Here is a 12,320-nt window from a genome sequence, read left to right as displayed (position 1 = left end):
AAGAAATCTATTATTTTCCAGCTAAGAGAAATTCTAAATTATTTCTTCATTATTATTAAAATGTAGCTGAAGATCAGTGGCTCATGTTGTGAAACAAAGGGATAAATGTATACAGCATTTCTAGGCCAAACAAACAAACAAAACCCAAACCACCTCATTTGGTAAAGGTTTTATTACATACAAGATAGAACTTTTTGGTTGTTTAGAAGCATATTTTTAAGACATAGTTGAGATTTAAAAGGATGAACCTTTCGACTTCTGCATAGAAATGGGTTACATTTGGAGAAGACATTTCGTCATGTGCAGATATCCCCGCTCAGAGCTGCCTGCAGAGATTCCTGAGCTTTGTGTGTGAAATGGAGGGGAAAACATCACGTTTCTCTTTACAACTCCCCTCTTTCACTTTTGTGCTTGTGTAGCCTTTATCCCCTGGTGCCAGTGCTGGGATTCTGTGCCTACTTTCAGTGACCATGTACTTATATCCATCTGTCCACAGTGAAGGAAGGAGCAGTATCAGTGTTCAGTAACACAGACAACAATATGAGTTTTGTTTCCTAAAATGATCAGCCATGAAATACAGTCACCTTCAGTCACCCTGCCACAGTTCCCCATCCTCACACTTCTTTGTGCTGCTGGAAGAGGTGCCCTGTGGATGTGTGCCAGGCAGGGCAGCTCACTTTCTTTTGCGGTCACCTGAATCCCTCTCCCACACCTTCTTGTCACTATGTATGACATGAAGTTGTGGATACTCTGACCCTGGATATGTTCAAGACCAGGTTGGATGGGACCCTGGGGTATACCCTGGGGTATTCTGGTTGAGTACCAAATCCAGACGTCTGGTGGCCCTGCCTGTGGCAGGGGGGTTGGAACTTGGTTTGGAACTCCTTGGGGTCCCTTCCAACCCAAGCCATTCTATGATTCCTTGAGTGTTTTATAGTTACTGCTCCTCTTTAGTTGTGTTCTGGAAGATGCTGTGCGAAGGGTTTCTGCTCGGTGACCTCCACTGGTACATGGGAGGAGTAGGTAGTAAGGAAAAAAGAACAAAATGTTCATTGTGCTATTATCAAGGTGCAGCAAAGCAATCCCTGAAGGCTTGTCTTATTGGAAATGTCCTTTCTCCTCCTTGACCACATAAACAGGAAAACGTTTGGAGCTGCCTGACCTGGACACCAGTGAGGCATGTCATCACTAACCTGAGTATTCTTCTGAAGAAACTGTCCCTGAGCTTCTGAATGGGAATGTACTTCCCATTACTAAATGTCCCCTCATATTAGTCTTGAAGTGTTTAAAGTTACGTTCTTGGTTGAATAATGTTGACTTTTCTGAATGAAAACATGAAGGAGAAACACTTTTCCTGTTCGTCAACATCATAAAAGAGGGCTTCTTTAAGGAAGATGACCTTTTTGAACCTGCAAATATTTATAAGGGGATCAGCTTGAGGTAAAGTAAGAGAGTTATCTGAATCCTTGGCAGTACATAGTCTTACATTCACTGACTGACCAATGAAAGAAGAGGCATACAAGACACTGCAGGCAGCAGGTGTGAGTATTTGAGATGACCAAGATTGGGAAGTTACATTCAAGTCCAGTCCATATGAGCAGCTAAAAAAGAGCTGAATTCCTCTGTTCTGGATGCGCTGGACTGTTTCAGCCATGTGCTCTGTGTCTATATATGTCCGAGTATGTGCACACATCTCCTTCCCAGGAGTGGAAAGTGGACAGCAGAGGAAGACGAAAAAGTTCTTTGAAAGTTTCCTAAAACACCTGAACAAAGCCCAGTGGGATTGTTGGGTTTGAGGCCAGCAGTGGGAGTAAGAGCACCTCGTTTAAGCTCCCGTTTAATTGTTCATGATGGAAAACATTCTCCTCTCCATTGCCTCAGTGCACGTAGGCTGCATGGTGCTAATTCCTGAGCTGCAGTGCCTTTGTTTGCTCAGTGTTTGCACAGCTATGGCACCTGTTTTATTGAGGGCTGCCGTTGGGGATCTCCGGGTGGTACAGAGGTGCAGAGGAAACATTTACTCTGGGCATTTCTCCCTGCTGCTTTTCTGCTGTTGTCCTTTGTGATTAATTTGTTCTCTTTCTCTCACCCTTCTGCTGCATTTCTGTAACTTAAAAAATAAGGTTACCTTTTAATGTCATTTAGCACCCTTTCTGAATGGATTATTTTTGCCTTCAGTTTATAGGTCACTCCCTGAAGAGACTGGTCACTAGTAGATCATTTTTGCTAATTGGAAAAAAAAAAAAAAATCATCAGGTTTTAATATTAGACTTTAAAATATGAGGTATGCATCCAATGTTTTTCTTTCTCAAATAAAAATCCACCCAAGACCCTACAGAGAAATGCCAGCTTCCTTTCCATATTAGAGAAGTGGTTACAATGACCCATTTTTGCCTTAACGTTAATTAAGGTGTCATAAGGAGTCTGTGATGCTGTTGGCAGGTGCTCTGCAGGGTGCGGTCTCCTGTAGTAACTCTCACTACATTGCCCCTGCATGTCATTAGTGCAGATGTTGATTGGGTGAGACAACAGCAGCTGGGACTTGGAAATACTGTAAAGTTGCTGCTAATTTTGTCAGACTGGGTGTGTGGTGGAGACTGGTGGCCTCCAGGTGACTGATTTGCTCCTGGAATGGGAAGTCCTGAAGGGGCTCAATGCTAGCTTCGCATTACCTCTGATTGTCTGAGCCAGTGAGCAACGTGGCTTTGCTGGGCTTTTGTGCCAAATAACCCAGGAGACCAGAGACAGGAATGCAGCATCAGTAGCTCAGAATGTTCCAGTAAGTCTGTCACAGTGATGGAGTCACATCTGCAAATGTTTGCAGAATCAAGCCCCCCTTCATCTGTGACAAGGGTTTAGAAATGTTGACACCAGTAGTGGATTTCTAAATAGATTTAATTGCATCTTCTTCGGTTTCACTGTTGGCCTCTGAATGTGAAAGCTTTCCTGTGGCTTTTAAAGACCCTTTCTAAAATCAGCCATGATAAGATACCTCTAGATTTTGAAGCTTAGCTTTACCCATGTCTGGCTTTTCTATGTGTCTCTCCTATTTAACTACAATTAACTAGAGCTGAACTTTACTTCAGCCTGGGAATAGATGTCTGTGGGATGGTAGTACAGGAGCACATCTGGATGGAGGGGAGGATGTGTCCATTCACAGGTGTGCAAGATGGCACCAGCCCATCTGTGATGACACAAAACCAATGTCCCTCTGCTGGTAGAAGGACTTCAGCAGCTATGTAGAAAACATGATGATTTTTGAGGTGTCAGGCTGTGATGGAGCAGTCCTGGAGCAGATGTTGCTGCTGCTGCTGCTGGCCCTGGCTGATGTACCCCAACCAGGCCCAGGTGGGGCCTACAGCTTGTGTGAGCTATGGAGAACATCTCCCAGGGGAGAAAAGTGGCCTTGCTCAGATTCTCTAGCCATAGCGGAAAAAGATGTAGAAAGGGTGCACATGGCATCCTGGTACTTTTTCAGTCCTGAGTCCTCAGTGGCAATGGCTAAAGGCATAGAGGTACTTTGGAGGCATTTTCTGTCACAGCAGTGTCTCTGAGGGCCGTACTCAAGCAGTGATTACGTTCCCTGACTTCCTTTGACCAGCCTGCCTCAGACCTCCTTCTTCTGCACCCCACCCCTGCCTAGAAACTTCCTCTAGCCCTCAGAGCAAAACCAGTGGCCAACACAGTCTGCAGCTGACAGAAAAAAACACTTAAAAACCCTAAACCTTAACTTGTGGTTTCCTGGAAACTACCACAAAAATCCTGATCCCTTTTGTGGAACCACATGCATGGTTCACAACTGCAAAAGATATGGTGGGAGAGGATGGGAAAAAGAACATCCCACTAAAAGGAGAACTATTAGACTGAAGTTAGATATGAGTAGTCTGGAAAAACTAAAATAGAAAAGCTAAAGTTGTCTGGAATAGCTAAAATAGAATGTAGGCTTTCTGACGTAAATCCAGCCCTAAGTTAGGCTGAGTGTGGAGGGTGATGTTGCTTTCTTTTTTCTTGTTTTTTTAATCTTCCAGAAAATGGGCCACCCTGATGGACCTCAGCACATCCCACTGTGGGACCAGATATACTGTCTGGTACAGCCCTGAAGGCAGCAGTAAATCCCCAGCGGTTATCCTCTCACACAAATGGCAGAGGTCTCTCACAGCAGTGACAACTAAGGGTATTTTAACTGGCAATGTCAACAGAGACAATTTATAGCCTATTGTGTGAATGCAGCTGCTGAGCATTCATACCCCGCCGCCATCTTAACATTCCTGACTATTTTTGATTAGTAATTTCGACAAAGGATGTTTAACAAGAATGCCTTCATATCACAACACACTTTTCCTCTCATTTATACCCTTTCCCTTCTCTGTTTTCTTCCTCTGGTTTTCCTTCCTTTCCATATCTCTCACACATACACACATCCCAGAAAAGAAAAAAGGTGTTGGAGGAAGAAATGAAGCTAAACCTGGCATCACACACTGTAAGTACAATTCAGTAATAGGAGTGTTTTTTACATACAAATATTTTACATAAAACAGTTCAGAAAGTAAGATATTCCCTATATCTTTCCTATATCTATATTACTGCTATAGCTGAAAGTCTCTTTACTCATTCAATGAATAAATAAAGAGTTACACTACATTTTTAAGTGCCATCCTTTCCAACTCCACTTTTAGTGTCTGAATAAATAAGGCTCACTACAGAAAGGATGCTCAGTGTGCTCTACTGTGGGGTTACACTTCTTGGGACTGTAGAGCTGGGGAGATACTGTCTTTGTGCAGTTACATTCTGCTTTATTAAATGATAACAAGTATCCATATTATGTCTATTTCTATTACAACACAGATTAGAAAGGACAGACTGACACAAAACATCCCACAGGGTTCTGAGCAATGGGTGGAAAGCAGTTGTAGGTTATGTTCTCAGGACAATGGGGTGTGGTGGTGAGGAAGAAAGGTCTTGAGTGTTCTTCCACCTGCAGTTTTCTGGAAACATCCATGGGACATCCTGCGTGACTTCAGCCATTGCCGGGCATTCATCCTATGAGCCACCAGCCCTGCCACTGCTGAGTGATGCCCCAATAACCAAGTGCCTGTGGGAGAAAGAAATGATACAAACCACCCCCCATCTTGTGTTCAGTAAAGGCTTCCCCCATTTCTTGTCACCCCTGCTGGGAGCCTCAGCCCGGGGGGAGAATTTTTGGTATGGCAGTGATTGACAAGGCCATGATGCACTGTCAGGGAGGCTGTGTTTTAGAAATAAAGTTGCTTTGAGGAATTGCAGTGAAACGGCTTCCATTGAGTGGCTGCTAAACAGGAAGTGTCTTTAAAATACAGGGGTCCTCATTCTTTTCTGTCCCCTTTCTGTCCCTTTGTCCATCTGTACTTCTCTGGGGAAACAGGTCTCAGTTAATTCCTGGCTTGTGCTTTTCTTCCCTTTCCCCCATCCCTGCCTTTCACCACTGAAACATCTCAGCAATGCCAGGAGGCTGGTATGCCCCAGGAGGTTAAGAATAGTCTACAATGGGAAAGATCACTCCTGTTGTTGTTCGTCTGCTTGCAGTTGTCTGGACAGAGGATCCATTAAAGAGGTAAGAGCAGTGGGATCTGAGCAGCCAGAGCTTTTCCAAGCAGATTTAAACCCTTGGGAAGACTTGTTCCCATATTCAGAACTATCAGCCTTGTTCAATCATCAAAGTAATCCAGTACCAGTAACATTGTTGGGGCTGTGTTTCTTGTTTTCATCTTTGATACTTACCAAATATTTCTTCTTTCTTTATTCTCTAAGTTTGACTGACTTGTGAAATGCCAAACCAGTTGAGCCATCAGGAGCCAGCAGTGCTGTGAAACTGATCCAACATGGAGCACTGGGACTCGCTGGGATTTTTGGTTGTCACTCTCAACTATAATGTGACAATTATAGGTGAGTACTTTTAAACCGTTCTGCTCTTTCTTTTGACGCTCCTAGCCTGAAGCTACATAAATGTCCACTTGATTGGACAACTGGTCATTGACACTGGTCATCCACTTTGATTTCTAGTAATCCCTTTGTGACCCTTAAAGAAGTTATTATTTACATATGTGATTTAAAAGTAGTCAATGTATTTCTTTTCTTGTTAAATTGATTCCTACTTCCTCTCCAATGGACATTTTCTGAGCTTAGGAAAGAATTCTGGTATAGTTTTCAAATCTGGCTTTTGATGCTGAAGCTTCACACTGGTTGTAGGGAATGTTGTATGGACTGTGGGGAAAACACACAAAAATAATTCTTCATTAAGAAGGGAGAAAGCTTCTCTTTTACAGGAAGATATTTGCTTGCGGTTAGCTACCATCCTAATGCTTATTCTTCATTTGTATAAATGAGTAAAGTTCACATGCATTAAAAACAAACAGAAAACAAACAAACAAGCACAGTTTTTTGGCAGCAAACCATGAGGTGTGTGCTTCTTTTCTTCTTGTTTAAATAAGACACCCTTCCTCTTTCATAGGCTGCTTGGAGCAAAGTGTGAGTCAGATAAAAACTTTCCAGGGCCTTTTGAAACCCCTTCACTCACACCATGGGCAGGGGCTGCAGCTTGTGCTGGGTGCTGCAGGGGCAGTGAGGACTGAGCCATTAGGGAAGGCAATGCATGGAGGGTTCTCTCTAAAATGGGTGTCATACTAAACTGCTTTCTAAGGAGCCATTGATTTTATTTATTTATTTTTTTTTAAGCAGTACTCCCTTTTGTACATGTTCTAATTAAAAATGGATAGGGAAATACCATGTAGTGTCTTGAGCTTAATTAACAAACCTGCTTTGAACACTTCAAGGTCCTCACAAGGAAAAAATGCAACCTCACTATGAGGCATTGCTTACTAAAGGTGAGTGATTCTTTACAGCTGATGGTTTTTATTGACCGACACTGACAAAAAGAGGGCAGCAGCACAGCCTGCATATCAAAATACAAGGAGCTGAAAATACATCAAAACCACCACTGAGGTTCAGGTGATTAAAGATGAAATGGGAAAGCCTCAACTTATTTAGGTAGTATATTATTTTGCCTGGAGCAGCAGGCTTCTGTGAGTGCAGTTTTACTGACCCAGTCCCATAGTCTGTCCATTAGCCACAAAGGGTTTAAGTGGGACGTTCTAATTGTATGTTCCATGCGGTAATAGATACTAAATAATACTGCAGAAAAATGTGCATATTGAAGATTCTTACCAAGTACAGAGAAATAGTTTCATGGGAAATGGCAAAGAATGTTGTTGAAGACAAGACTTGTAAACAACTGTGTATTTTATAGAAAAAAGGGTTTGGGGATCTGGACTTTTAAGGGACTTTCAGAATAGGAATTGGTGCTGTTTCGCAGATTTTGTGCATGTGAGATGTGCAATCACTATTCTTGACTTAAGCTATTCAGTGCATTTCTCACCTGTTAACTGCACTCAGCTTGCTTCTACGTAGTCACTGAGTCGCCATTTATGCATCTGTGGTTACAATCAGTTTCTTAGCTGTTCCTTAAAGTACAGAATTCAATTCATTGCACGTTTCTGTTTGTTTTGTGTGTGTGTGTGTGTGTGTTTTTTGTTGTTGTTCCTAAATGTAAATGTTTTTTTTCTTTTCTTTCTTTTTTACTTTTTGTTGTGTTTTAAAAATACATGAAACTAAAACAGAGGATTGTTAAAAGCATTTTTCCAAACCACATACAGGAGCAGTGACACTACTCAGAAGGAAACTTGAGAAATTCAAGTGTTGAACTGTGCTTCAAATGTGGAATTTTTCTGTGTATTTTTATGTTTTGACCCTATAACAGCTTGTTTTCAGACTTCCCGGCCCAGCTCAGGAAAAGGACTTCTTTAAAAATAGCTTTGCCATCAATAGAGCAACTTGTGTAACTTTACCAAAAAACCCTTATGAAAAACCTACCCCATCCAAAAGTCCTCCAAGAAATCCTCACAAACAACAAAGTCTCATTCTAAAGATATGACACACAGGGTTACGGTTCCTGATTCTTCAGTATTGTTGGTGTGATGGAATAAAGTTAATTTTTTATCTCTCCCTACTTAAAAGAACCATTTGACACAATTTAGTAAAAGACAAATAAAAGTGTATGGAAATACCAAACCTGTAAGTCTTTATGTACTGTTAAGACAGAAGTGAGCTTTTGATCTGAATGGAGAGACAGCGTGCCAAGCTGCAGGATGATGGTGAGGTGTGCTCAAGACAAGGCTGCCAGAGAAGTAATACAGAGAAATGACAGGATGCACGTGTACACACACAAATGCACATTTGTAGTACATTTTGAATAAGTTTTCTGGTAGCAGCTGTTAGCTAGCTCGTGAGTAAATACCAGGCTAGACATTGCAGTAAGCTTTACATATGACTTCATGTCCAAGAACAAATGCTACATCATAGAACAATCATTGGTATCCAGAGGAGTTTCATGCCATGCTGGCTGATCAGCATCAATATGAAATGGGATTACTCAATTCTTTTTACCAGGTTTGGGCATGTTCAGTGTGTTTTTATTAGGCTGCGTTTTCAATTTGCATGGCTTACTGTATGTCAGACTCCTACACTGTCAAGTCTAGATGGAAGTTATGGAATATGCTGGGTAACACATTCTCACAAGTTTCAGTCCCAGTCAAAACAAAGCCAATGAGGTTCTTTTGAAAGAGAAAACTAACTTCAGAGGTATCCTTTTAAGTGCACTGTATATAGAGACCATCATCTACCTTCTCTCTTTCTCAGTGCTCTACTCTTTCTTTTGTTCTCTTCTAGGAAAGATCTGGCTAATGCTGGTAGTTCTGCTGCGAATGGCAGTGGTGGTGTTAGCAGGTTATCCACTCTATCAAGACGAACAGGAGCGCTTTGTCTGCAACACCCTGCAGCCTGGATGCTCCAATGTTTGCTATGACTTGTTCTCTCCCATATCTCACTTCAGGTTCTGGCTCGTTCAAACTGTGTCTATCTTGCTACCTTACACTGCATTCAGCATTTATGTTTTGCACAAGGTAGCAACATACATTGTAAGTAAGCACTGTTTGCTGTATGGATGCAGAGGGGATAAGGGTTTATCAAGTCCCAAAGACCTGAAGGAACTCTGTAGGAGTGATCTTGTCAATAGATTGGATTGTGATGTGGACAGCCTAAGTGTCCTCAATTTTTCTGGGGCATACACTGTTCACCTTCTTTTTAGGACACTGATTGAGGCTGGTTTTGCAGCTGCACAGTATTTCCTTTTTGGATTTTTTGTTCCCGAGCGCTTTTCCTGCTATCATTCACCTTGCACAAGCACAGTTGATTGCTACATCTCCCGGCCCACTGAGAAATCCATCATGATGGTTTTCATCTGGAGTGTCACCGGTCTGTCCTTTCTCCTCAGCCTTGCTGACCTTGTCTGTGCTCTCAGGCAAATGACAGCAAGAAGCCAGAGGAGCAAGGAGCTGGCCAATCCCCATGGAGAGAATGAGGGCCTTTTAAATATTCCCCCAGCACTGTCTGGTAGCTCTTCCCCACCCCAAACTCAAGACTGCCCAGCACTGAATAGCAGCAAGACCAGCGACGGCTCCTGCTCACTTCTCTCTGAAGAGGAAGAGGAGGCTACTCTTCAACCTGAAGAGGTGTCTCAGCAAGCTGCCAGCACTAACCTTAACAGCAACAGCCATAAGCCCTGCATGTCAGGAGATCTTACTGTTAAGCAAGATAGCATTGAAGAAACCCTGTGTGCTGATGACAAGCAAGGAATTACATGCCAGCAGGTGAGACCTGGGCTCCAGCAAAGCTTTGTTAAAGATACTGCCCCGACTTTGAGACCTCAGATCAAGTCTCACCTTGGAGCTTCTTCCTCTGTAGTTCAGAGCAAGCTTTTAGGATACTACCCTTCAGCTGAGCTAAAAAATCCTGATGCACAATCAAATTATAGCAGTACTAGTTGCTTGAGATCAAAAAAGTCTGAATGGGTATAGAGCCCTGAGAGCACTCTATGCTTTCAGCCAGCTGGACAAATTGCCATGCTCCTGAGGGGTGTTAGAAAGTCACAGGGCTCTGGGGCAGAGACTTGCTGTCTTGCTGTACATGGTAAACCAAAGATGGAGAAACAAACATCCCCTGAGAAGGAAGAAAAAGCTCAGATGAGAATTTAAAGGATATTGCATTAACTGAACTGTTTTTCTGAAAATACAACATATTCACACTTTTCTAGACGTGACTCTAAAAAGCTGTGGACTGTGACTGACCTGTTCTTCTAGGAGTTCATTTGTGCAGCTGTTTGCTCTCACCTACTGCAACAGAATGAACTTAGAAAAGATGTGACTTCTAAGCACAGTTGTGTGTTGTCCTCTCTCAGAAGGTTAATCAATCATCTCCTCACAATAAGCTCCCCAAGCCCACCCTAAGAAAGGACAAAGCAAGAGTAGGTAACATATAAAAATTATTATGCTGTAGTAAAGAGTTAATATGCAAAGAAAGCCTGGAGCTTAGATTTCTCTGTATTGAAGACCACGCCTGCACTCATTAGCAGCACCACAGCAGTACTGGCCCTGAGGTCAGCTAACACAGCCCAACCATGTCTGTGTTACTCAGCTGCATGAACTCCAAAATGAGGTGGCTGCATGGTTGAGTTCTGAGCTGCAGAGCTGCCCGGGAAGCAAACAGCAGCAGCTTGGCAGTGCAGGGCTGAGCTCGAGTGCCCATGCCTTGGCACCACTTACTATGTGTGATTTTATATATGATTTCTATATTATATTATATTATATATAATTTCTTATATGACATGTCTACAATGTTACATATTAATCTGAAATAGTCACGCTAGGTTCCTATTTCAGCAGGAGAATGATTCAGCTGATCTGTCCCAGGCATCCCTTAGGTTAACGTGAGTCACCTTCTGGATGTACCTTTTTCTACCATTATACGATTATCCCAAACCTGGGCTAAAGGAAAATGATTTCTAATCCCAGAGAAGGATACAGCAGCAGTATCTAGGCAAGTGCTCACCCTCTGTGACTGACAGGCACTAATCATTGGAAAACATGTCTAAATGGGGTGAATCACATAATAACTTATTGCTGTCACGCTTTGTGCTTTCTTTTGATATGAATCCTCTTGCATTTACATGAGCATGTTCCAGCAGTGAAGCATGGAAGTGCGTGAGCTGAATTTCCTCATACCTGGTGAGTGTGGGCTGAAGGCTGCATACACCTGCAGATATCAGTGGGGGTGGATGCAGAGCAGCACATGCTTGGGGAATGCACCAACAGAAGAGCCTTTACACACGCTGCTCTGCAGGATGGCACAGGCTGGTGTCAGCAGCCTGGAGCTGGAGCAGCTTCCACTCCTCTTGGCCTTATGCAAAGAGAAAAGAAGCCGAGACCCCATTTTGCCCTCACTTTGCCATATAACAAGTATCTGTAATGACATAAAAGCTGGTTCCTCACCACAGCAATAAGGGAAAACGGCTTTCACGTCTGTCCTGTTTGCTCCTGTGGGTACACATGCCTCTGGGACAGTCCGGTTCACAACTCTGTATATCATTCCTCACACATACAAGGTAAAGACCAGCACATAATGATCCCTCGCCTTCTCCATCCCTTCAGGAACTTGGAAGCTGACTGGATGGACAGAGCTGCTCTTTGGAAGCAGAATTTACCTCTGTAAAGTAGCTCGCAACCCTGAAGTGTGCTAAAAAATGCCTTAATTGCTACTTTCTAAGCAATGTTTTTCCCTTCATTAGCTCTGTTTGTTTCTTTTATCATGTGTGCTTGCTGTATGTTTTGTCATTTCCAGGACAGAAGTGGCATTAATTATTAAATTTATCATAGGCAGAAAAACATTAAATATTTAAATTCCTCAGCCTCCAAAGCCTCTGTAATGGGGTCTGCGCTGATTACCCACACCAAAACTAAAGACTGAGACCTTTTGTGATTCACTGCCTTTCCTCAGCTGTGAGGAGGAATGCAAGGAACAAATGTGGATTCAGGCTGTCGCGTACATCCCTCAATGTGAGATATAAATAGGATGGGATAAATAATAAATGTACTGTGGCTGGACACAGCTTACTTATTTGTGTCCTTAGTTAGACATCTTTTCGAGCCTCATTTCCAATCGAGAGATCCTCTTTGTGTCTGGAATAGAAAGTGAAATGAGTGAAAATCTCCCTTATTCTGTTTGTGGTTTCTAGTCATGAGAATGGCCCAGGTTTGTGCCGCTCAGCTGCAGATCTGGCTGCTGCGGGGCCTTGTGCACCCATCAACTCCTAACATAAACACCTGAGCACTAACACTGCAGGATTAGTATGATACAAGAGGGAACCGATACTTCTGGCATCAACCACTCACTCC

General features: G+C 42.8%; 1 protein-coding gene across 1 annotated transcript; it reads left to right on the top strand.

Annotated features, from left to right (window-relative positions):
* Window positions 1–813: 813 nt before the first annotated feature.
* Window positions 814–12,054, top strand: GJD4 (gap junction protein delta 4). The gene is made up of 2 exons (XM_015853048.2): window positions 814–5,922; window positions 8,761–12,054. Exons 1-2 carry the CDS (start codon window positions 5,859–5,861, stop codon window positions 9,945–9,947), a joined length of 1,251 nt encoding a protein of 416 aa, XP_015708534.1. The 5' UTR covers window positions 814–5,858; the 3' UTR covers window positions 9,948–12,054.
* Window positions 12,055–12,320: the final 266 nt, after the last annotated feature.

Source organism: Coturnix japonica, chromosome 2, assembly GCF_001577835.2.
Source record: "Coturnix japonica isolate 7356 chromosome 2, Coturnix japonica 2.1, whole genome shotgun sequence".
NCBI lineage: Eukaryota > Metazoa > Chordata > Aves > Galliformes > Phasianidae > Coturnix > Coturnix japonica.
Note: the sequence above shows the minus strand (reverse complement) of the source record. Positions and strands in the feature narration are given on the sequence as shown.